General features: G+C 37.9%; 3 protein-coding genes and 1 pseudogene across 5 annotated transcripts; all 4 read left to right on the top strand.

Annotated features, from left to right (window-relative positions):
* The first annotated feature begins 5889 nt into the window (after positions 1-5889).
* Positions 5890-7163, top strand: LOC121763577 (BRI1 kinase inhibitor 1-like). The gene has a single exon (XM_042159623.1). It carries the CDS (start codon positions 6007-6009, stop codon positions 6853-6855), a length of 849 nt encoding a protein of 282 aa, XP_042015557.1. The 5' UTR covers positions 5890-6006; the 3' UTR covers positions 6856-7163.
* A 2673-nt stretch (positions 7164-9836) lies between these two features.
* Positions 9837-11899, top strand: LOC121765619 (annotated as a pseudogene).
* A 1943-nt stretch (positions 11900-13842) lies between these two features.
* Positions 13843-14679, top strand: LOC121765620 (BRI1 kinase inhibitor 1-like). The gene has a single exon (XM_042161822.1). It carries the CDS (start codon positions 13843-13845, stop codon positions 14677-14679), a length of 837 nt encoding a protein of 278 aa, XP_042017756.1.
* A 4827-nt stretch (positions 14680-19506) lies between these two features.
* On the top strand, positions 19507-24806 carry LOC121763927 (phosphatidate phosphatase PAH2-like). 3 transcript variants are annotated; one of them, XR_006042523.1, is made up of 11 exons: positions 19507-21674; positions 22008-22306; positions 22416-22489; positions 22672-22756; positions 22966-23052; positions 23211-23283; positions 23403-23446; positions 23655-23789; positions 23874-23972; positions 24178-24295; positions 24464-24806. XR_006042523.1 is itself a non-coding variant. In XM_042160018.1 (10 exons), exons 1-10 carry the CDS (start codon positions 20240-20242, stop codon positions 24232-24234), a joined length of 2388 nt encoding a protein of 795 aa, XP_042015952.1. In that variant the 5' UTR covers positions 19507-20239; the 3' UTR covers positions 24235-24806. The 3 variants fall into 3 exon arrangements, 2 of the variants coding, with proteins under 2 accessions (XP_042015952.1, XP_042015953.1); XM_042160018.1 differs by having other exon boundaries at positions 24178-24806; XM_042160019.1 differs by lacking the exons at positions 23403-23446; positions 23655-23789; positions 23874-23972; positions 24178-24295; positions 24464-24806 and having other exon boundaries at positions 23145-23244.
* The last annotated feature ends 2195 nt before the right edge of the window (positions 24807-27001 follow it).

Here is a 27001-nt window from a genome sequence, read left to right on the forward strand (position 1 = left end):
TTTGCACCTTTTTGACTTGATAGTGACAAAGGAAGAATAATTATGCACTAAAACATACTCCCTTTCATGGATTGAAAGATCAAATGGTCCTTCTCTCATGCCAACTCGTGGTTGCCGAACCACTTAGATAAATCGATCTTTAGCTCGTCTCCCGTCACCTGCCGTGCTCAGATACACTGCGTTTCTCTGTTGCAAATAGTGTTTCATCTTTTGTGCCTGGCTCTTTAGAGGGCCGGGCACGGAAGCCCGAGATTCTTGAAAAATGATTATAAGAGAAGCAATTGCACATGAAAGATATCAGTCATGTCTTATGCTTTTTGCAATAGCCACTAGAAAATGCTTGTGAATTACCTTTGGACAGAAGGGAAACAGAGTTAAGGAAGACAAAGTCAGCAAGCAACGTGAAATAAGACAAGAAACTTTGCTCTTATCTCATTTTGATTGATACCAAATGGTTTTTTGAGTGGTTTGAGTGAGTCTGCCCACCCAAAATAAATAATGCATCCATGATTGAGATGTCGACGTTAACTATGCAAACAATTTTCCTACAACAAGATGGTCTCAAGGATCCAATGGCGGATCCAGAAAACTGGCCTGTGGGGTCGTATATAAGTGAAGAAGGGCATTGCTGGCTTCTGGAGGTAGAAGTCATGATATGGTGGCCGTTGGTAATGTAGGTCATCCCCTTGCACAGTTTTCGTAGATATCATTGGATCCTGGAAATATAACTTGTGGATCGTACATAGTGAAGAAGGTCGTCGCCAACATCGCAAGGTAGAGGCGGTACGGATGTGTCCTCCCCATTTTGTGGAAGACGGTAAGCTATCCTCTTTCGCAGTTTTGCAAAAAGTTCCATGCCATGTATTGAATAGTGAGGAATATCCCGAGTCTCATGCAAGACAACTAAGTATACCCCTAAGTCCAGAGCCTTTGTCCTAGTGGCAAGGAGCTTAGACATTATTGTATGAGATGCCGAGTTTGAGCTCTCTTGACATCAATTGTAATTTCATCCTTTCTATAGTAAAAGGGTTTATTTGTAATTTCTTCCTTCATATAGGAATTTATTTAAAAAAATAAAAAAAGGTGCTATTGAGGAACTGTGGACAGAGAACAAAAGTGAACCACAATCCCGAAGGATTAGGCCAGAGTTGTCGTGCCTTGGAGTTGGTGGCACCTCCAATGACTGAATTTAATAGAGTTTTTTTCGACTTTCATGGGTCGACAATGGATCAGTTAAAAGCTATTCATGCATGTTATAGTGGGGACAAAGTGGACCTTTTCGGACAAGGAATCATTTGCATTAATGGTAAACATTATTAGTTAGTGCAATATCCATTCGAATCTCTGAACATAGACTTGAAATTCAGCCACCACCAAATATCTTCATCATCCAAGATTTCTTCATGGATCATAATACATACTACAACCTTTTTGCTTCAGTTTCATATTAATTATTTAATGCCTACCATTTTTCTTGTTTTAAAATATTTTCACAATAATCAAGTTGATTGCTTTGCCGCATGTTTTGTAATTTATGTTTGGAAACTTCTCCTTCGACTTTAAGCTAATACGAGACTACCACTCTCTGCTAGACGAGGGCCCATTTGCTTCTGTTTTTTTCTTGTACTCGACGTATGCTTTCCTTCTGTAATGGTTTTGAATAGAGCGAACACCGTAGCACATTAAAAAACAGATATATGTGGATTACCCGAATTGACATTTTTATATACACGACCATTTATAATACCCTTATAATAATGCACTCATTTGTAACAATTTGCGGATCGTACAAGATCAATGTTCCAGATAGATTCCTATCTACAATTTTTTATTTAGAACGATTAGATAATAATAATAAGAGAAGAGACATGTGTTATTGTTGCACTTTCCTCGTAAATAGAGGAAACAATTATTTTGAAGTAGGGAATGTATAAGGGGGATGGATCCTCATAAGATAGCAAGTAAGAAACTTCCTTTTGCATTATCTTGGAAGATTTAGATGACATAATTGTTTCATTTAATTGAGTACAAGTTGTAATCATATCCAAATAATTGTTAATTCACCGCCATCTCCTCAAACTTATAAACCTTGTTAATTGTTTTTTTTATGGATAATAAACAGAAATTTTTATTTTTGTTTAAAAGCCGTGTTACTACTCAAACTCAATATCTTTGGCCTCGGATATTAATAGCTCTACCAGCAAACACACACTTGTTTGGCTTTATTGTATTGACATATCATAGGCGAATTGAATACAAGACTGAAACAACACACTATTATAGTCAATGACGGATTCAAGTGGGGTTGAGGGTTGATGACTCCACCACCAACCCATGATCCCAAAAACCTTACTAAATTTGTCATTGGAGTTGCCGTCACCGTACCGTGTGACAGCTCCACTCCAATCTTTTGGGATTAGGGTCTACTTTCATTCTTCGTCCACCAAAGTTGTCAACGACAATCCCCTAGCTTGTCTTCTGTCTTCTGATGTCGGTGGCAACCTTTACTATCTTCGATCTTCCGTTTCATGGATCGGGTCCTGGTTATGATAGCTTCAATCAATTAATTAAGTACTATGTGTGATACGATCCTAACTCTCTTCTATTATAATTATTTTGTTTAGATATCATAGGGATTTAGCATATCTTCTTTTATTATTTTGTTTAGATATTATAGGGATTTAGCATATCTTTTTTGTATCCACACATATTTATAATATGTGTGGAGTCTTCCATAATATTCATTCAATGAAATACAATATTATTTTGGCCAAGTCCACATGTGATTCTTTGAATCCCTAATTCCTTACGCTACCTGCTGCCCGACGGAAGGTCTCCGCGCACAGCCGGAACGTATATCTGATCTGTAGCCGTTGCCCGACGGGTTGGAACCCGTGCACAGCCGCCCAGATCTTTATCTCCGCCGACCCTCACGGGCGCCGGATTATCTTTATCTCGCTATTGTCCGTTTTATCGGATCGTTAGGGATTTAGGTCCTTAACAACTGGTGCTTTCATCGTGATCTCATCCTCCCACCATCTCGAACCGAAGCTACACCGCTGCCCGACGGAAAACATTCCGCGCACAGCAACTGCTTTGGTTGCCGAGTCCCACCTGTCCGCCGAGCTCTAGCCGCCGGACAACTCTACTTCTGCAACGCCCGACGGGAAAGATTCCCGCGTGCCGCGTCAAAGTCAGACGCTCATCATCCACCACAGCCACGCTTCAGTCCGTCGACATGTCATACGACTACGTCGGCTATCATCGTCGTCAATACGACGTCTCTCAGGCCACACAGTCATTCCGTCCCTACCAGCTGGCCTAACCTCGCAGTGTAACCTGTTGGGACCCTCCGAGCAGCCGGGTGGAAGTACTCCGTTCACCGTCGTGGCCTGATCCAGAATCACCCTACGTCTCACACCACTTGGATCCACCTGATCGTCGCCCACGACCGAGATACCAACTCCAGGATTTCGATCCCTATGACCCTCCACCGACGCGGCAGCCCTCTTGTTGGGAACCACCGCCTCACCGGGCATCGCAGGGATACTCGGATTATGATCAGCCACCGCCGCGTCCACCTAGTTGCTGGAATCCGCCCAGACATCGAACCAATCGCCGCTGTCCACCGGCGCAACAGCAGGACCGCGGCTACCTGCCTTTTGACCGGCCCCGACGCTCGGAGACGTGCTGGGATCGACCTCACCCTCAGGAGGAGGTGAGAGCGCTGCGAGTCCAGCCCCCCTCCCACCGGCCCCGCTACTCCACTGAACAACCACCGCGGGACCTATACAGTCAGCCCACGCTTGTGACCAGTCAAACTTCTGACCAACCTACGCACTCGCCTACCTGTTGGGATTCACCGGAAGAGTTGTACACACAGCCTATGTACCAGCCACCACCGCGCGACCGATCGTTGGGTCACCGCACAACGACGTTGCCTGTTGTTGCCCCCAGTCTCAAGGTTCGTTCGCCTTGCCCGGCCCAACTAGCTGCCGTAAGTGATTTCAACGAGAAGTTACGTAGTTGTAGATTGGAGCAAGCCGCCCTTCTCGCCTGCGTGAATGCATTGTTTGAGGAGAATATTGATGACGATAATCTAGCTGAGGATGTTCCCGACAACGTTGCTCACAATGGGAGTGCTAATCTTGTTGTACCAAATGACGAGTCCCTGGAAGAGATCATCAAGACCAACAATACGCCGCTGCAAGTGCTTGTCGGGGCATATGACGAGAAGATTGATGATATTAGTGTTCCAACACATAAGGAATTGGAGATGAAAGATGATGTAGCGACTTTGCTGGAGAAAGGAAATAAAACCGAAGCCCTTCGATCTAGTTTAGAGCAGAAAGAAAAAGATTTCAGTGTGTTGAGTGAGAAGCCGAACAAGAGAGAGAGCATGGAGAATCAGAGCCTTGTTGATGGCATCGAGGCTGGATTGGATATGAAAAAACAGGACAGTCAAGAGGAAATGGAAGAGATGCGAAGGTTGTTTGAGGATGAGCTTAAATTAAAAGCAGAAGAATTGGGTAAGATAGGTGATGCTCACTCCGGTTCGCAAGCACTTGTTTGCGTCTATGTGGATTTGAATGTCAGTAATGTTACAAGTATGAATCCTCGATTACCGTCGCTCGCCGCCGATGCAAGGTTGATTCCTCCGGTAAATGACACGCCGTGTTTGAGCATTCATGGAGGTGTGGCAAAACTTTTCATTTTTGCGTTGAATTGTCACGACAACAATATGGCGGGGGTGTCCACCATATCTTATACCCAACACGGTTCTCTATTGGTGATTTTGGGTGGAAATGATGAAGGGAGACGCACAACTATTCGGTGGGCGTTTGATCCAGGAGGAGATACCTCGCCAGAGCTTCTACTTTCAACTCTCTTCGTGGTTTTATGGTTCCTACCTTGAGGACAAGGTGGATTTCAACCGTAGGGGAGTTGATACGATCCTAACTCTCTTCTATTATAATTATTTTGTTTAGATATCATAGGGATTTAGCATATCATCTTCTATTATTTTGTTTAGATATTATAGGGATTTAGCATATCTTTTTTGTATCCACACATATTATAAATATGTGTGGAGTCTTCCATAATATTCATTCAATGAAATACAATATTATTTTGGCCAAGTCCACGTGTGATTCTTTGAATCCCTAATTCCTTACGCTACCTGCTGCCCGACGGAAGGTCTCCGCGCACAGCCGGAACGTATATCTGATCTGTAGCCGTTGCCCGACGGGTTGGAACCCGCGCACAGCCGCCCAGATCTTTATCTCCGCCGACCCTCACGGGCGCCGGATTATCTTTATCTCGCTATTGTCCGTTTTATCGGATCGTTAGGGATTTAGGTCCTTAACAATGTGACTGGTCTCTTTCCTCAAAATTAATAAAATATCTAGATTCTATTGCTAGGAATTCCATAACACTCTTTATCCAAAACGATATTTTGTGCTGTGCAATTAAATGACAGGTGAAAAAAAGATAGATACTCCCACCGTCCCATTTAAGATGACCCCTTTCATTTTTCACACGTGTTTTGGAAAAATCATAATAAATAGTTAGTGATGCTGTATGATCAATATGAAAATTTGCACTGAAGACAGAAGCTAAAGAAGAAATTTGACATCATTTCAATAAGAGGACACTAACACACATACACAAAATAACTAGAACACTAATATACAACTTCGAAAAAAATATCTTACCACTTATGATACTATATGTTCATATGGAAATATGGATATGTAATAGACTACTCTAACTATATAATTAAAAGGTTTTAGCTTCCAAAATGTGACCCCACTATCATTGGTTCCATTATACATCCACCACATGCCCCCTTGCCAAAATATGCCAAATCCCATATTATATAATTGGTACACTTTTCATGCAAAGCACAACCATCCTCCATTTTCTTCCAAATTATCCTTATCCTTCTCAAATTAATTAGGTAGCCTTGAAATTTTGTTGCTCTTAAAATCAACAAGAAAATCCATCATGAAAGCACAACATCCTAATGAAGCACAACCAAACGTACAACCCAAAAAGCACCACGTACCCCTCAACCAAACCCCGCCGTCTCCTCCGCATGAATTCTCCTTCACCATCTCCCTCCACCAGCCGGCCGCCGCGAAACCCTCTCCTCCGCCATTTGCCGCCGCGATCGACCTATCTCCGGCTGACGATATTTTTTTCCACGGCCACCTCCTCCCCCTCCACCTCCTCCACCACCTCCCCGTCTCGCCGCGCTCCTCCACCAACTCCGTCGACAGCTTCACTCTTCCGATTAAAGAGCTATTAAACAATAACAACAACAATAACAGCGGAGGCGAGAGCCGCCACGTGGTGGAAGGAAAGGAGAGAGGAAAATCGAAATCCTTCTCTCTCCTCGGAATTCGAAAAAAGGAGAGAAAAGACGACGGCGACGACGTCCACATCAGCAGCGATAATCGCAATAAACAGCAATCGACGGAGAAGCGGAAATCGAGATTCGAGCTGATCAAGAGGTACGTGCGATTCGTGACGGCGTTTCTGTCGCCGCTGCGGCGGCGGCGGCGGAGCTCCGGCGAGATTATCCGGCAGCAGCCGTATTCGTATTCGGGGAATATTAGGGTTAGAAAGAGGGGGAGCGTGATGAGGGGGCGGAGGGGCGAATTCTCGGCGCCGGCGTCGATGAGGACCTCCCCGGGGAACAGCGGGATGCTGCAGGTGGTGAGCGGCGCCACCACTCCGACGGCGGGGAAGAGCGATAGCACGATGGAGGAGCTGCAGGCGGCGATTCAGGCGGCGATCGCTCATTGTAAGAAGTCTAATGCGGTGGAAGATAAAAGCAAGAGGCAGCCATAATTTTACTGTTTAATTAAATTGAATTTTGCATAGTTTAAATTTATTGTAAAAATTGTTACAGAGATAATAAAAATAGAATGCGATGTTTTAGTAATAGTGATAATGCACGAAATGGAATTTGCGCGATCGGAACTTTAGGATTGAAGAAATTAGTTGTCGGAGGCGGAGCTGTTGATTTATAGAGTTTTTTTACGGTATTTATGGACTGACGGTGAGGTTAGTCGATCATGCCGACTATCCCAGTCTACTTACTTAGAACTGTTACTATTTGGTACTATGAATAATTGACGTATCATTATCGATGGCAATACTTTTTTAGAGACAAGTAGATTATATTATACGATGATGAAGAAATCTAATTGATTATATATAGTGTTGAAGCATATATAGTTACGTTAATTTTGTTTTGTAAGATTCTTATTGAGGAAGAGTGGTAGTGTGATATATGGATGCTCAACACAAGTCACTAAATGAAAAATGAAACAGTAACCATCATGCATTAAGGTTATTGTTAACAATTCTCCCTTTAATTTACATATTAAATCATTACATTAAAATCAACACACATGTAAATATGCATAGATCTATATAGTTTTCTAGTGGCATTAATTATATACAGAATAAAACTATGAAATTTAAAAATATGCTAATAGTATTATTGTTATTGTTTTGTTGTTGTTATCATGAATATTACTACTATTATTTGAAGTAAAATATTCTAGGTTAAACTCTTATAGAAGTCTTTCCCTCTAATATATTGCATGAGATGAGAAATTGTGCATGAAAATTATAAATGAGAATGTTAATAAGTTAATTCATAAAATCTAGTTTTCATGCCGAAAAAAACTTAAAATTCAATACTTAAGACTACAAAAAGAGCTACGTGTCGAAAATGTTGATTGATAGTATCAGAATATCGATCTAATTAGTCAAACATAATTCATCATGACAAAAAAGTAAATGAAACTTACACGTAACGAAATATATTATGAATGGCGTCGTACGTTTTGTTTGAAAGTAACATTTCAAATGTGGCCTACATGATATATAGTAGTATTACCATTTGCAATGAGGAAATTCTGAAAAATTAATATAATAGTCCCCATATATATGTAAAGAGTTGAAAATAAGTTCACGTGTGCAGTCTTTTTAGAATATTTATTTTTATGGTTTAGGAAAATATGTACTCCATAACAAACAATATTTGTTTACTAGTCGATGGATTGATTTAGTAGATTTAATTGTGCCCACGTGTATTTAATTGACTAATCCGTTATCCGAATTTAATTCGATATTAACAACTCTCAATAGTTAACTGACCTTTTATTGACTACAAAGACGATGAAACTGTTTTTTATTCAATTGCAGTTATTAGTCATGGGACTAAGTTTATTTAATCAAATATGATACTAAGACTTTAGTGGTGACTCTTTTTTATAGTACTACATTTTGGAAAGAGTAAAAGCGGTAAGATCGCAACAACTAAACGATTAATATCATTTGGCTCAAGAAAGGAATTTTCGTAAAAGATGGATTGAGGATTTGACGTCTTGAATTTAAATACTGAAATGGGATGTGAATATATCTTTCCCATAGGAAATTAAATTTACACGAATTTGAAACGTTGAAACTTTGTAAAGACGATTTATTTATTTAATGCAAACATCAATATATACGAATATTAGGCTCAATTTAATTTGATATGAATTTTAAAAAATATAAATTTTAGGAAATACTCCCTCCGTCTCATAAAAACTATTCACTCTTTCATTTTTAGTTTGTCTCACAAGAATATACATTTTCGGAAAATAATTTTCCAAATTTAGAAACTTTTTCTCTCTTAATAATAGAAAGTGAATGAAAAAAAGATAGTGGAAAGTGAGTTTACTTTATATACTTAGTTTTATAATAAAATGTAAGTGAGATGAAATTATTGGAATTCGGAGTGCATTACAAAAGTAGTAAAAATAATTAAATAAATATCTATTAGTAGACGGATGAAAATAACAAAATTGTACGATTATTAGTGGATTAAGGTTGTACTCCCTTTGTCCCAATAAATATGAAATGAAACATTTACTTTTCGGCACGAGAATAAACATTTCTTTCCCAATTAATACAATGCTTAATTGACAGCTAATTAATTAATTAGAAAAAAAAATTATCTTGTACCAATTACACGTATTACATGAAAAATCTATATCTTTAAAAAGATATGCAACCCAAAAAACCTAAATTAAACCTTCCTATTTCCTGTCTTCCTTCCTCCTCCTCCTTCTTCTCAAACCGAGCGCCGTCGACATTTTGGTGCATTACAGCGGCGAAGCTGTGTACTGCGATGGAGCTGAACCGTAGAGACAACCTCCACTCTCTTCCCAAGGTTTACATTTCGGGGATGGATCCCCTGCGGTTCCAAAAACACAGCATATTGTGCTGTGCACAAAACGCACAATCATAGGTATAAAACGCAGCCCATTATTAGAAATGGGCCACTCACCCCTCCATCACGTGGGTAGGCAAGAGAAGAGATAAAGAGATAAAATCCATCATCGACTTGGGCCCGCTCTGATACCATATTAGAAATGAGCCACTCACCCCTTAAAAGGCCTCATAAGGGGAGGGTTATACATACTTTTATAGGTGAGCTAGGATTGTTATGTGGGACAAGATATTAAGAATTTTAACACCCATTTCCTTTTTCTTTTCTTTAATGTTTTGAATATTTGTGTTAATCATTTTATTTCTGAAGTGATTACATAATTAATATTTTTATAGTTCGATTTTACAATGTTTTTTAGTATTTAAAATTGTACTAACATTAGTAATAATGAAAACATTAAAGAAAAGAAAAAGGAAATGGGCTGCGTTTCATTCCTATGATTGTGCGTTTTGTGCACAGCACATTGTGCTGTGTTTTTGGAACAGCAGGGATCCACCCCCTTACATTTCTCCTTCTTCTTCCATCTTTACCATATAGTATAATGTATATCTTCCAAGTTCCAACACACACTATTCTCTCTGATAAACAGGCCACAGATGAAGCCCCTCTCGGCCGTGGATGCAGCCTTATTCAAACCATATTTAATGGTGAGCCAAGTTTCTAAAAACCCTAATAAAATTTCTTTTACTATTTCAGGCGTTTTTCAACAAAATGTTCAAAACCTATTTGTGAATGATCTTAGGCATAAATGTGATGGCCGGAGTTGGACTCCTCTCCACGCCTTACACGGTCAAAGTAGGCAGCTGGGCCAGCCTCGTCGTCCTCGTCATCTTCCCCTTCATCTGTTGCTACACCGCCATCCTCATGAGTCATGAAGCATTGCTTCGAAAGCGCTCATGGCATACTCACCTTTCCTGATATGGGATACGCCGCCTTTGGCAAATGGGGCCGCCTCTTCGAAGTTGTTATCGTGTATTACATATATCAACATTTTCATTTGGACTTGAAATTGAAGTAAAACTAAAACTAACTATCTTGTTTTTTTTTTTAATTCTTGCAGATCATATTGTACTCGGAGCTATATGTAAGGGAAATACTTTATTGCACTGTATTCTCACTCCATTTCTAACACAAACCGCGGATGCAGATGTCGTGCACGGACTACTTGATTCTCAGGAGTGTCTTTGAACATACATGGCTTCAAGATTGACACAAAGCATCTATTCGCCATCGTTGCTGTGCTTGTCGTCATTCCCCCCTCCTACTTAAAGACCATCGATTTCTTTCATACCTTTCAGGTTTTGCAAAATACTTACTACATTACACAATACATACCTTATTCTTTGTGTGTACCAATGTTCTTTTTTGTTGATTTTTGCAGCCATGGGAGTCGTTGCAACGATGGTTGTAGTTCTATGCTTGCTATTTGTTGGCACGGCCGAGGGAGTTGGCTTTCACCACAGTGGCAAACTGCTGAACTTGAGTGGCATACCTTTCTCCCTTGGTGTTTACGGCTTCTGCTACTTCGGCCACACGGTTTTCCCCAATATTTACCAGTCGATGTCCGATAAAACAAAATTCAAGAGAGCAATTATCATAATGTACTCAAACTTTGTAAAAGAAGCTGGTTTTATTTTTCATTTTATCTCATTAATCTGATCATTTTTGGCTGCAGTTTCATTATATGTGCTGCCTTCTACGGTAGCACTGCAGTGATGGGATTCCTCATGTTCGGGCCGAGCACAAAAATGCAGATCACTATGAATCTACCACAGCACAAACTCAGCTCCAAAATCGCTTTGTGGACAACGGTAACATGCTTCTCACCTCACCATTCACCCATGTTTTGATGTTAGTGAAATAGTACAATATTTGAACATTTCCATGATTCTTTCAACAGGTTATCAATCCATTCTCCAAAATATCCTTTACTAGAAACATACTTTTTCTATTTGCAAATTTGTAACATAACCTGAAATATTGTTGATGTGTTTCAAGATTTTCCTTAGCTAGAAATAAGATTGCATTGACATAGAATCCACTGGCTACAGCCATTGAGGAGTTGCTGCCATTACGAATATCTGACACTCACGTGTCTTTCCTCCTTGTACGAACATCACTCGTCCTGTCTTCTATCGTTGTCCCCATGCTCGTCCCCTTCTTCGGTAGGTGCCTTGATTATTTCTCACACAACGCGTCTCCCTAAATGAAAATACTCGGGTTGTGATGTTTTTTTTTGCAGACACCGTGATGTCTCTCATAGGCTCCCTCTTTGGTGTTCTCATCGTAAGGAGTTTACATTCATTTTGATTGGTTACATGACTTTTTTTTGCTTTTTATTTATTAATATTTGGGTTTTGATTTAGGCTATGGTCATGCCATGTCTATGCTTCTTGAAAATTATTGGAAAGAGGGGCACTAAAATTCAGGTATGCATATCAAAAATTGTAAAATTATTTTGATTTTCTTTTGTTGTGTTGTTTGTTGTTGATCTAGTCTTCTTCTTCACAGATCATTCTGAGCAGCTGCATTGCTGTGATAGGCATCGTGTGTGGGATCATTGGGACATACAATGCCTTTTCAGACCTTGTGAACAAGTACTGAAAGCTGTTTGCGTTCACCAAATTCTCAGACATATTAGTCTTTTTTATTCTTCTGTTTTCCTTTGTATTAGTTAATCATTCTAACTAATAGTCGTACATAATCTTTTTGTACATTGGTTTGTGTTGGGCTTGATCTTGACAATTGGTCTTTAAGCTGGTCTTTGGGTGTGGTTCGATCCCAGCCAAATCTTTTAGACAACTGACTTGTCCAAGTCAGTGAGCCACATTGCCAACGTGACGTGACGAAGCAAACGTGACTGACACATAACATGTCCACGTCATAAATGAACCTAGACGCACAACGCGTAACGGCTTGTAACCCCTGACGATTATTGCTAAACCATGATGATAGACTTAATGTCTGTGTTGACCAGGAGCCTCCACATGTATTGGACTATGCCTATAAATAGGCAGCCATTTCTAGCATTACATACACCGAACATCTCTGTACTAGCACTGCACAACTCCCTCCCTCTCTCTATATAGTTTTTTGTCGAAGCTCTGCCCTCGTCTACATCCAGTTTGCCGGAGCTTTGTTGTAAGATGTGTTGCTACTTCAGAGACGTATCTCGTCTTGCGAAAAGATGACTTCTTGAATCGGCTTACAATTATATCTACGGTTTATAATTTCTGATTTATACTTATTTTTTATTATTATCAGTAATAATAATAATATCAATCCTATCAATATAATTATTCAATAATAATAAACTAATTGACGTAACAATAATAATTATTACTCTATAAAATAATAACAGTAATATAATTAAGATGATTTATAATTTGAAATTTACATTAAGATACTTAATAAGTTAATAATTGAAAACATAAAGAGTAATATTATTATTTCGGTTCCTAATTTTATTAATTACATTTAGATTTTTACAATGAAGCATTTATTGGTAACATAATAATAATAGACGATATTTTATAAAATAATCACTATTACAACAGTAGTTATTTCTTATTTTAATTAAGTACTCCCTCCGTCCGCCATTAGGAGTCCCATTCATGAGAGACACGGGTTTTAAGAAATGTTAAGAAAAGTGGGTGGAAAAAAATTAGTGGAATATGAGTCTCACTTGTATATATGTTTTAAATGAAATGTGAGTGGAATGAGTTAGTGGAAGGTGAGACCCTATTACCATTTATGGTAAAAGTGAACCGGGACTCTTATTCGCGGACTGACTAAAATGAAAAAACGGGACTCCTATTCGCGGACGGAGGAAGTATAATTGTAATCTTAAAATTACATTAATATTTTCTTAATTAATTATTAATTTATAACATTAACCATAATATTGCTATTGATAATAACAATATACATAATTACACAAATTAATCAAATCAGATTTAAAATTAAGTAAACAGATCATTTTAAAAACACAATCTTAATAAATATACATGTAATATAGAAATATGAATATGTAGTGGAGTACTCCACCTCAAAATCAATAACTATAGCTAATCGATATAGGTTTTTGCTTCAAAATGAGACCCTCTACATTGGTTCCATTATACATCCACTACATGTCCCCGTGCCAAAATATGCTAATCTTATTCATATATTCCTTCCCTCCGCTATTAAAAGACATGTTTTGACTCGATACGATTTAACTTTATAAAAGAAATGAACAAATTTTTTTAGTAAATTGTGAATCCTATAATATTTTTATTATTGAATATAATAAATTATGGAGTATGAGGTCCACTTACTAAAAGTAGAAAAAGTAAATGTGTTAGCGGACAGTTGGAAATGGTAAAACACCGTCATATTTTGGTGGACGGAGAAAGTATATATTGTTACACTTTTTATACACAATTTTCGATATAGAGAAGACCCCATATCCCCACCCCTAAACCACCCTATTTCATGCAAATTAGTATCCTTTATATTTCCCAAAAATTGGCACCCCTTGAAATTTTATTGGTCTTAAAACCATCATGGAAGAACATGATCAAACGATGAGGATTAGTGAAGCACAACCAAACGTACAATCCCCAGAGCACAGCGTACGAACCCTGGCCGCGTCCGCGCCGTCCTCGCCTTCGTCGTCTCCTTCTCATGAATTCTCCTTCACCTTCTCCCTCCACCCGCGCGCGAAACACGATAGCAAGACGAAACACTCTCCTCCGCATGTCGCTGACGCGATCGATCTATCTCCGGCCAGTGAGATCTTCTTCCGCGGCCACCTCGTCCCCCTCCACTTCCTCCCTGGCCCCGCCTCGCTGCCGCGCTTCTCCACCAGCTCCCAAGGCAGCTTCACTCTCCCAATCGAGGAGATAAACAACATCAACAACAATAATAACAGCAATAAGAGCTGCCACGTGGCGGAAGAGAAAAAGAAGAAAAAGTCAAAACCCTTCTCTTCTTTCCTTGGGATTGGGAAAAAGGAGAGAGAAGACAGCGACGACAGCAGCAGCAGCAACGACAACGATCAGAATAATCAGAACACGGAGAACCGTAAATCGAGATTCGAGCTGATCAAAAAATGCGCGCGATCTGTAAAGGCGCTTCTGACGCCGGGAGGGCGGCGGCAGGAGAGCTCCGGCGAGTTTATCCGGCAGCAGCCGTATTCGACTTCGGGGGAGGTTAGGGTTAGTGAGAAGAAGAGCGTAATGAGGGGGAGATTCTCGGCGCCGGTGTCGATGAGGGCCTCGCCGAGGTACAGCGGCCGGCTGGCAGCGAGCGGCGCCTCGACTCCGCCGAGGAAGAGCGATGCCACCATGGAGGAGATGCAGGAGGCGATTCGGGCGGCGATCGCTCATTGTAAGAACTAACAAGTCTGATAAAAGCAAGCCGCAGCCATAATTTTATTGCTTTTTTTGGATGGAAGTTGATTAATTTGATTTTTGTTGGGTTAAAATTTATTCATTTTATTGTGACAGTTGGGTACTCCATGAGAATATAAAAATACATATGTTGAGGTACACCCAAATAGTACAATTTTTAATTTAATTTATGGAACCAGGAAACAGAACTCTTGCGATCGTCCACCGTTTGAACCGAGGAAGCATTTCAAAGTCTCACTTTCATAATTCAATTCAATTAGGGTCCGTTTGGTACACAGAATGGAAAGGAATTGAATTTTAATTCAATTCCAAATCCTTTGTTTGGTATAACTAAAGAATTGGTATGGAATTGCATTATAGTTTCACATCCTTTGTTTGGCGCTCAAAATAAAGAATTTGTAATTGAATTGGAATTTGAATTCGAATTTGAATTTAAATTTAAATTAAAAAATAACTATTTTTTAAAGTAATTATTTTTTAACAAGTATTTGTACCTTTTTATATTTTTCTCTTTCTCTAAAATTCAAAAAATAAATCATTTTCCATCTTTTACTTTATTTCATCACTCCTACTTTATTCCATATTTTTTACTTTATTCTCACTTTATTTTTCCTATTTCTTTTTCTCTCTCGTACTTTATTCACTCTACTTTAACTCAATAAATATTATTTTCTTAAATCTGTGGCAAAAAAAAATTCAATCACAAGAGAATTAGTTATATTCAAATTATATCATCACAATAATACAACTGAAACAATATCAAATTAATACAATCATTTTCCAATAAGACAATATTATACAAATCATAGAGACAATAATTGTTAGTAAATAAGTAAATAGTGCTATCACAAACAAAAATAAGACAAGTGATTACAATATTTAGTTTCACAACCTACGCCTATCTTGATAATGGAGAAACATAGCTTCAGCTAGATTATCCCTAAATCTAGTCCACTCATTTGTATCAATTTTAATTCGATCCGAGTGTTGAGTATCTTCCACCTCATTATGATAATCACCCAACACATGTGGTCGTGCCTCTTCCTCGTTACAAACATCACCTTCTTGAGTAACTCTACTAGTTTGAATCTCTGCATCAACTCCATTCAATAATGGATCATTAGGTGCTTCAACTCGAATAAGATTTTATGAAGAATAGCACAAGCATTAATGATCTTCACGTGTGTTTTGATATAAAAAAAGACACCTCTCTAAGAATTTTCCATCGCTTTTTAAATAGTCCAAAAGCTCTTTCAATCACATTAACAAAATTTATTTGACATTAACAAAAGCATTTTATTTCCACTCAACTTGCATCAATCCATATCAGAATGCAACAGTAAGAGGGCAATACAACAATAAATATTAGCAGAAATCACAACCTCTTTGATAGAAAAACAAGAAAACAACAGCAAACTTCTTTGGCAGAAATCAATCACTTGGTCCACTATGAGCACTTCTGAAAAACATGGATTTAGGTCCTAAAATGTGCATGCTGGTGGCTCAAACTTATCACCAAAACATTCTACATATCAGCATAGCAGTGAAGTGATGAGACCAGTGGCGGACGCAGAAATATTTTATGGCAGGGGCTGTACAATAAATTTTTTTTAGTTAACATACACTTCTTTCGTCTTTTAAAAGTAGAAATTTTTATAGCAGCACGAGTTTTAAAATGAAACTGGTATAGTTAGAAACAAAAATTGATAAACTAGTTGAAATAGTATTACTTGCACTGAACTCTACATCATTAGTAGTATAATAAGTGATGCAAAGATTTTTAAAATTTTAAAATAACTAATGAATCAAAATGATAAACATTTGAACATACTGTATTTATAAGAGTAGTAAAAACATGTTTAGTACATTTTTAAATTACAATGCAACAATTAAACATTTTTAATACACTAAAAAGTACTAATAGAAGTAGAACATGTGATATAGGCGTAGCATATAGGTAGGGGACTTGACATTTTCCAATTTTACTATTCTTATTAATTTAATTAGTCTTGTTATCTCATCTCATCTTCTTCCTCAAGCAGCAATGATAGCCATTTTTTTTTAAAATTCCTTGTATAATTTCAACTTTCAGCCCCTCCTTCTTGTTCAATCTTTTACATTTTAGACTTCAAATACATTAGTTTGGTGAGGGCTAAAAACATTTTTCAAAAATTTCAAAATTTTTTGAAATACAAAATATTAAAAAAAGTAATTTGGGAATGGCTTAGCCCTTCCTCCCTTGGCTGTGTGTCCGCCACTGGATGAGACTTCTTTAATCCCATAATTATAAAATACATATAAATAGATAACTAAAGAGACGTGCAACACATGTGTCAAGTTTTCACAAAAGAGGACACAGCACATTTCATTATTTAGTACTATGACTAATTGATAGTATTTCATTATTGATAGTGAATATATATATATATATATATATAGGGAGATGATCAAAATAAGTATGTGTTTAAATCCAGAAATGCAGACCAAATCTTGGCCCTAGGATTAGATGATCTAATGGTCAATAATTAACCAAAAACACGGAAGGTCATAATTAAGCAATTTTAGGTCATATTATAATATTTGGGTTTAATGTCATGCTAAGATCGTTTTAGGTCATGCTTTGTTAGCATGACCTAAAAATTACCTAATTATGACCTAAAAGTGACCTAATTATGATATTGTTCTGCGTTTCTGTATTTAAATCTAGTTTTGCATAGATCAAAACCCTATATATATATATATATATATATATATATATATATATATAATATTCTTTCTATCTTAACTAAGTTAAGTCCGTATTGTTTTTCTAAGGTATATCCTAACTAGGCACCGAATATGAAATGTATGTATTGTTTTTCTCAGGTATCCTAACTAGGCACCCAATATGAAATGTATAAAAATGATAGTAAGATTACAATATTAAAAGGGAAATAAATTAAATTTTAGCTTTTATAACTCACAAAATTTTGTAAAGGGAAAAGAAGAAATGACAAATGTTTGTATTTTTCATGCTTCTCTATGATTCATTGTTGGAGTTGTTATGGCCAACGGTGGTCGCACGGCTATGGAGGTTGCTCAGAAAAATCAGGCGTGACTGAGCGGAAATAGTTGGAGTTAGTTAGCGAAAAAGGTGGAAAAAATAACTTCATAAGTATATTTGTGTATACTTTATATAGTTTCCTGATATGTAGCTTTTTTCTCAAATGATTTGATCTTGAAATTGATAGTTGGATATTCTTCAAATAGTTGAACAACAGAAGTATATGCCATTTCCAAATTAAATTCTTCCCAAATCCTCAATTATTTCCTGATATGCCATTTCCATGTCTAGTGATTCATAATAATTGATTTACTTAAAAAAGTTCTGAATTACTATAGGCGATTTATGCTTTTGATTATGAGTTTAAAGATACTTTAAGTATCATTTTAATTAGAAGATTTCATGCCCCAAATATCAGTATTGAGATATAGGGGTTTGCAAATGTTGAAATTGGTTGATGTTTCTCTATATAAATTTTGTTTTTCTATCTATTTGTGAGCAAATTGCTCTTTTATGTGGAAGAAGTAAATCACTTTAAAAAGTCGAGTGATTCTAAAATGGGACGGAATGTAACATACGAACGTACTTAAGGAAGAGCGACACCGCTCTTGAGCATGCAAGAAGTGCGGGTCGAACCTGAAGTCGATTTGAGTTTGATTTGACCATATTCCACAAAGAAGGGGAAGACATGTGATGCAAACACATTCTTAATGCACGTATAGAAGTTTTTGTCTTAACATAAAACTGATTACTATTAAATATGAGAAATATCAATATGATGGATTTAAGCTAAAGATTTCAAAAATGACCCCAATCTATCAATTGTTATTTAAAAATTATGGAGCATGAACAACAAAGTAAAATCTTGAAAGAATATTACTCCCTCCATTCGCAAAATATTGTCCATGTTAGAAAAAATTAGTGGAATATAAGTCTCACATTTATATGTTGGTTTTAAAATAGAATATGAGTGTAATGAGACCGTGGAAAGTGGGGACCATTTACCAAAAATGGAAAAAAAGCAAAGTAGACAATATTTGACCGACGGATCGAAATGACAAAAATGAATAATATTTCACGGATGGAGAGACTAAATAAGAAATACAACATAGAATCTTGATGGTATAACAAGGACAAAAACAAAACAAATCTCTCTCCCTCTTCTCAAAACTAAATATAAAATGAACCGAGAATCTGGAATAAAATATTAATACTCCTACTATTTTCTTTAGATTTATTTAATTCATTAAATACATGTGAAAAACACTTATTTTTAAATTTCGAATTAAACCACTATGGGGCAAATTATTATTGTAGTCAAAACAAATTAAGTTTTTCATAAGCTAAAAATTAATTTTAACAATAGACATTTCCAAATATAGAATATTACCAACCCATTTTTTTATGATATAATTAGTCTGATCACTAAATCAGAACGTGTGTATTTATTTATAATTTTTTTTTCTAAATTACTATTTCTTTTAATTGGTAAATAAACAAAAAATTAAAGATTACTCGAACTCGAGAATGTTAGCTTCATATAATAAGTACTTATACTTAAGCAAAACACACACACTATTAATTTTTTCTATTAATTTTAGTAGCCAAACTTGTAAATTGATAAATGGCGTGCTCTAATTGTTATTTTAGCAAAATCCGAATCTCATTATTTTCACATTTTTATTTAAGAAAAAAACACTACCAAAAATAGTTCATCATGAAATAATAATAAATCAGCCCTAAAAATCCCTAAAATAAATAAAACTCCTGATTCGATCAATGAATCCTCCTTCTTCTTCTTCATGGAAACATTTAATTGCATGCAATGTGTTTTCTGTTAATCTATCCACAGAGTTGGGTCCTACATTAGGATCTTTATACATATATAAAATATCCATAGCTCAATTCAAATAATCCACAAATGAATATGGTTTAGACGCCAACTGCTCTTCGACGCCCACTCTTTGGCGGTTTATTGTTCGCATTGAGTATTCTTCTCACGTGGGTATTTCCTGTTTCCATTTCTTTAATTGCCAACTTTCCTGAGCTGGATTCCCCTTGATCGGTTTTGTATTGTGAGTGGCATTTGCAATTAGATATTTGATCCCTCTTTTTTCCTTCATTTTTTGTGTGGGGAAGCAGTTATTTCACCGATCATCATAGTGGTTTGTATGAAAGATTTAATCTTTATTCAATTTCTTGAAATGGGATAGTTGATGGGATTTGGATTGCTTGGTGGAAAGAGGTGGGGCTTTTCTGGGGAGCATTTGTAGGTAGCTTTTGTGGTTTTTGAAGTATCAAATTTGTGATTTTTATGTGATTTGGAGATTCTGTTAGTTAAAGGTGTTTGTTGGTTTTGTATTTGATTTGGAAGAGGTGGGAGCCTTTGGATTGTTTGATGGAACAGTGTGGTTAGTCTGTTTCAAGGTTTTTGGAGTGTCGAATTTGTGGATTTATTGTGTATTTGAAGATTGTGCTAGTTAGGGGTGTTTGGTTCCTGTCAAGATGCAAGCTGTGGGGAAGATAGGTAGCTACATTAGTAAGAGTGTGTACACGGTTTCCGGGACTTTCCATCCGTTTGGTGGCGCTGTAGACATAATCGTGGTGGAGCAGCCGGATGGGAGCTACAAGTCTTCGCCATGGTATGTTCAGTTTGGGAAGTTTCAGGGGGTGTTGAAGATGAAAGAGAAGGTGGTCAGCATTAGTGTGAATGATGTTGAGGCGGATTTCAATATGCACTTGGATAGTAAAGGAGAGGCATTCTTTTTGGAGGACATTGAGGTAGCAGAGGAAGCTGAGTGTGGAGCCTCGTCTCCACACTCATCCGGTGAGGAGACGGAAGGGAAGCCTAGATGGCCGCTGAAATTGAAAAGTTGCAACTATGAATCTGGTTTGTTTGAACCTGTTGTTGCTGAAAGGATGCCTAGGACGAACTCGCGCAAGTCTAATTTTTTTGGCATATTTGGAAGGAGATCTGCGACAGAAGAGGCTGTTCAAGGGAAAGAAAATGCACATGATAATAACGCAGAAGGATCGTTAGAGGCTGCTGAGATGGCAGTTGATCTGTTGGACTTGAGGTGGTCTACTAATCTTGGTTCCCCCAAATGCAAGAGAGACGATTGCGAGCTATCATCTGATGCAGACACATTGACAAAAGTTGTCAAGAAAAGTCCTCTGTGTGATGGCTCTAGTCATGATGAAATAAGTCTTATGAAGAGCAATGCCGAGGCGAATGGTGTAAACATTGAATGTGTTGCCTCGGAGTATACTGTTACCCCTTCAGTCGACAGTGCAGGAGAATATACCACTTTAACCAAGTTAGAACCGGTGATATCAGCGTTAGGCTTAAATAAATCAGATTTGCAGCTGAGTTCTGCGGTTTCTGAGGCTACAAAATCTGATACGGATATTGATGACTGTATTGCGAGGCTTAATAGTTTGTCCGATGCTAACTTCTCTGTGGAGGAGAATGGAAGAGATAATAGTCACTCTTTCTACTCATCCGTTGAATTGGAGGGATCATCCAAAGAGAAAATTCGGCCGTTTTGTCATAGAGAATGCAGAGAAGTATGCATTTATTCCGGGGATCATTTCACGGTCGTGCATGAAGAAAAGATGTCCGTGGGTGGAGGAACTAGTAATGGTGTACCCGTGGATGATGAACATACTATTTTGGGGGATAAAGACAAGATTGTTTATGATCCCCATATCGAAAGTTGTACTGTTTCACCTAATGATGTCCGCGCTACAGAGATTGGCAACCTAAGCCTTAGAACTGCGAGATCTTTGCCCATCATGGGTTCCGTAAGCAATACTCTTGAAGTAACTGATCCCAGCCACCTCTCAAATGCTTCACCATATCCAGATGTGGATGTATGTACAGAAATAGATGATCAACCGCCGGATGTTCAAAGAACAGCTGGTGAACCTCCTAAGCCGGGTAAGAAAATGATACGATGGGTTAATTATGATTCTTCATTTATCTTTCACAAACTATTAGCATCAGAATAGAGAATGTCCATATTTACAAGGATTGGCTGTCAAAGTGATTGCAGCTTGTAGATGTTTTGTTTCTATAAGTGAGTCACAACTCAACTGCACCAATCTCTGCATTCAAATTGCTCGACCGGGAATAGGAAATTCTATTACCTAATTTTCTGTTTGTTTTGCTTGGTTTAGAATCACATCTAGATGTTAGTTGAATGTATTTGAATATTCAATATTTGAATTGTAATAGAAATACTATAGAAATTGACTTTTAGAAGTTCTTCAGGATACCCTCCGAAGCCCGTGGATACTTTATTAGGAACTGGTGGAAAGGGCCACTTCAGAAGATCAACAGCCACAAAAATCCCTGATGTGACGTCTTCCAGTGAAGAGGCGAATGACTTAGACATTTCAAACGAACCTAGTGACGTGGAGAGCGGAACGAATATGACCAAAGTGAAGGGAAGCAAGAAGAAAGTAAAGACACTAACTCCATCATCTAAACATCTGCAATCCTTACAGTTAAAAGAAGGGAAGAATATTGTGATATTCACCTTCTCAACTGCCATGCTGGGCAAGCAACAGGTTTGTTTATCCTTTTTATTTTATTTATAAACTACGAGTTTTATGTTTCTTAATATTCCTCTCGCTATAATATGTTAGATGTTGCACTGGCTGAATTTGACACTTCCAGGTTGATGCCCGGATTTTTCTGTGGAGATGGGACTCTAAAATTGTGATATCTGATGTTGACGGGACAATTACACGGTATATTAATTTCGACCTCTATCCAAAGTTCTCTTATCACCGTAATGAATTGGACAGCCACTGGTTTTTATTTGTTCACATTCTGTTACATAGAGAAATTGTTTGCCATATCATTGATGCCATTAAATCAATTCAGCCCGTAGCATTTTCTAACGTTGATCCCTTATAAATGCTTGCTGCAGTTCTGATCTTCTAGGTCAGGTCATGCCCTTGGTTGGCATGGATTGGTCTCAGACAGGTGTCGCGCATCTCTTCACAGCAATAAAGGTTCATTGTTATCGATTATTGAGAATAAATTCTGTTTCTTCTTATATGTTTGCATTGTGAATTTAGCATTTACTGGTGTGGTCAACCACTCTTCACACTAACTGTTTCGTTAGCTTTCCTTTGTGAGATTGTTTACCCTCACCACATGATTTTCGAGATTGTTTCCAGATGAAGAGAGATTTCATATCATGTATGATGCTGTGATGCAGGAGAATGGATATCAATTACTTTTCTTAAGTGCACGTTCGATTTCTCAGTCTTACATCACTCGACAATTCCTTGTTAATATCAAACAGGTAGTATGAACTAAGAAGTACTTTGTCATAGACGAAAAGTTTAGTTTGCTGCTCAATAAGAATACTAAATTGATTTTTTTTAATAATCATAGCGTTCGTGTATTTCGCTCGTACCTTTGTACATCTACGTCAATCAATTGATTCACATATTCTTTTAGGATGGAAAAGCTTTACCGGATGGACCCGTCGTCATCTCCCCTGATGGACTGTTTCCGTCTCTATTTCGAGAAGGTAACTGACTGCCCTTTGACTTCTATTTTGACAAACAAAATGTCTTCTCTTTTAAGCATCCGACATTTCGTGAATCTGGAAGTATCTTTAATCGTGTATTCCATAATGCTCATTTGCAGTTGTTAGAAGAGCCCCTCACGAATTCAAAATTGCTTGCCTGGAGGTTTGTTACCCGTCTTCTTTCTATGACCTTAATTTACTGAGAGTACAATACTTGTAACCTAATTGTTGCTTTTTCAAAAAAGAATATATCGTAGTATTTCATTGATGTACAATAACACGATAGAATGTCCGGATACACGATGTCATAACATTGAAGACATTTGGACACGTAAGAAGGTAGAGAATCTAATGACTTGTGAATTCGTCAGGAAATCAGGTCGTTATTTCCACGTGATAGAAATCCATATCCATTTTACGCGGGATTTGGGAACAGAGACACAGATGAGGTTAGCTATATCAAGGTCGGAATTCCGTTGGGGAAAATATTTATCATAAACGCAAAGGTAAATAGGAGGTGTTTTTTAGTATTGTGCAACTGCTCCTGTCGACTTGGTGAAGTCTTCTGAATTCCGTGGCAATATTGACAGGGAGAGATTGCTGTAAACCGTCATGTCGAGACCAAGTCTTACACTTCTCTCCATGCGCTTGTCAACGGAATGTTTCCCAAAATGTTTACCAGTGAGCAGGTTCGTTGAAAAACATTTCCAACATAACTACATCATTCGTTTTTCCTCTACATTTATCTTTTACGAGAAGAGAAAAATAATTACTACAACTATCATATTGTTAATTTTGTTTCTTTTTTTCTTGTCATATATTCTATTGGGGGTTTCTCAAATTGTGTTTTCTCTTGGTTTGATAATAGAAACTCATGGGGCATTTTGGTTTCAGGAAGATTTTAATTCATGGAATTTCTTGAAACTTTCACCACCTTCTGTCGGCAAATAAAGGTTTAGTTTGAGGCGGACACAGTCAGGCAGGCATCGTATTCAACAACTAGAGTATTGAGGTAATCTTCAGTTCCTTCTCGGAAAGGAAAAAAGAATCAAAGTGAAGGTTATGTATCGTAGCATACCTCAACAAAACTGAATACAGATTATCAGTACAAAGATATGTCGTGTGAATTACTATATCGTGCTCTTATGTGTATTTAACCACGATTTGTTTCCGACTCCAGCAATGGTTGAATTTCCTGTATCGTACAAAGCTTACCACGAAAGGAGATATTGTGTTAGTCTCTTGCTGACAAGACAATGCCCTTGCTTAAAACGGTGGAGTTGCTGGTATATTTCCCGAGAGAGTCAATTTTGGACTGATATTGTTAGGCTAGTCGAATAAGCTGTTCAACCGCGTATTCTTTCAATGCTCTACTCCTTGCAATGTTATGGCGAACGAATGTCTTCCATTTCCACGTTTCCTCTCGTTGATATAGAAGTTTCACAGTATCATGTAAATGTTGAGAAACAGATGTACTGGATTTGAATCCATTAGTGTTTTAAGGTGAAGGTCAGTTTCTTAAATTGGTCATGTGTTAGGAACCCTAACAAAACCTCCAGACAACACAGACTTCCCTCATTTTAGATGTCAAATTATAAATCATAAGCTAACTAGTAAGAAAAAAGAGCATGCAATAACTTAAAACACACACTGCAATAAAATATAAGAAAAACATGTCAAGTTTAAATCAAGTGGGATATCGTAAAATCGGACCCTAAGACCATCTAGTACCCTGAGTAACTTGAAATCCATGGCATGTATTGGCATTGGATATTGGTGGTAATTACCATAACAAAGGAGAGAACGGGTAGTGGATGCACAATCACTCTTTATTGAATCATACACTTCTTTAAATGCAAATAAAGTGTTGTAATGGGCACACAATTGGCGTTGATCTTTCATATCATCATCCCAACTTTCTAAAACATGCAAAAACTTGACCTTACTTGCTTCTTTCTTACACAAGTGCTGCCAGCAAGAATGCACGCAGAACTCTTTCTTTGAAAACAAAGATGCTAATGAATTTAATCCGAGTAGTAAAAGATTAGACTTTCCAGCAAGCTCTGCCGTGCATTGGACCATAAAATCTTCCAAATATTGTGGAGTATATTCTTCTTCTGATAGGAGCTCTGCAACTGTGACTATCATTAGTGGAAGACCTTCACATTTTTTGGCAATCTTCTCTCCCAATTTCTTAAGGCTAAGAGGGAAACCCTCTTCACCGAACACCTTCTCACCGAGTAATTTCTTACTCTCGTCTTCATTCAACAAGCGTACTACTTGAATAGGATATACTTGAATTCTTAGTCTGCTTGTAACCAAGATCTGTACATTCTCTTCTGGCATGTTGGGTCGTGATACCGCCGATCTCACACGCGCACGAACGAAAGAATAAAGCACACAACGATGTAACGTGGTTCGGTGATAAACCACCTACGTCCACGGAGAAGATGACCGGAATCTTATTGATGAACAACTCTCAAATACAATGAACTCACACTCACAATTCAATCACTCCAAACTAATCGCAAGCTAGAGCAATAATCTCCTAATTGTGTATGTGTATTGTGTATTCTTTCTCTTCTATTCTTCAACTGGAAACTATCGAGCTATATATGCGAAGAACAAGAAATAACCCATCAACTGATTTCACACAAAACAGTTATAACCGCTGATTCCCAACGGCCAGTTTCAGCTCACCAAACCGAGCTCCTTTCTTGATCTCTTCCTCGAGCTCCAACGGCTCTATCACTTAATCAAATCAGCAGCTTGACGTGAATGAGTTGCTCAAGAATGATAGTTTCCTTGCGCAAGAATGATAGTTTCCTTGCGCAAGAATGATAGTCCGCCAGTGTAAGAATGATAACTTGCGGCAGCAAGAATGATAACTTGCGGCTGCAAGAATGATACTTTGCTTATGCAAGAATGATACTTTGCATGATTTGCATGGACACACATCCACATGGCAAGCTATCCATTACTCGTGTGTCCCATTCCCATACATCATCCAACACAATGAGGCATGTCTTATCCTTCAATCTCTCTTCCAAGAGTCCAACTAATTTATCGTCGCCATCATCGTTGTCTCCTTGGGTGAGCATTTGATGGTGAGTGTTGGGATCCACTTGAGCTAGTATGCATCGTAATATTTCATTATATTCACACTTTCTACCCACTTTGACCCATGCTCGATACTCGAAATGTTTCTGGATTGATGGATCGTCAAAAACTTTCTTAGCAAGAATTGTCTTACCAACCCCTGGCATCCCAACAACTGATAACCAAGTTCCCTTAATCTTCTACAAGATAATCCCGGACTTGTTCAAATTGGTCAGATAATCCAACCATCTTCGAATTGATTCCACCAAAATCAATTCTTGAGGAAATAGGTTCACCTTCTTCTTCTGGCATATTCTCCAGTTCAATATCATACTCCTCCTCCATCGCGGTCATCTTCTCGAGCAAGTTATCAACACAACGTTGCAAACTCTCCAAATCAACATGGAAAGGCAAGTGATGTCCCTCAACTCTTGGCAAGCTTTCAAGTTGTGGAAGAACTTGATCAACGAATTCGGATTCTAGTAAATCTTCGAATTCCCATGCAGCCTCTTTGATTCGTTCATCCAAAGCGTTCACCTCCGTCCTGATCTTGCTGCAGCTGGTGTCGTCCAATTTTAGCAGAACTTCCTGTAAACGAGACATGGCCTCGTAGGCCGGT

The sequence above is a fragment of the Salvia splendens genome, chromosome 14 (assembly GCF_004379255.2).
Source record: "Salvia splendens isolate huo1 chromosome 14, SspV2, whole genome shotgun sequence".
Classification (NCBI taxonomy): domain Eukaryota; kingdom Viridiplantae; phylum Streptophyta; class Magnoliopsida; order Lamiales; family Lamiaceae; genus Salvia; species Salvia splendens.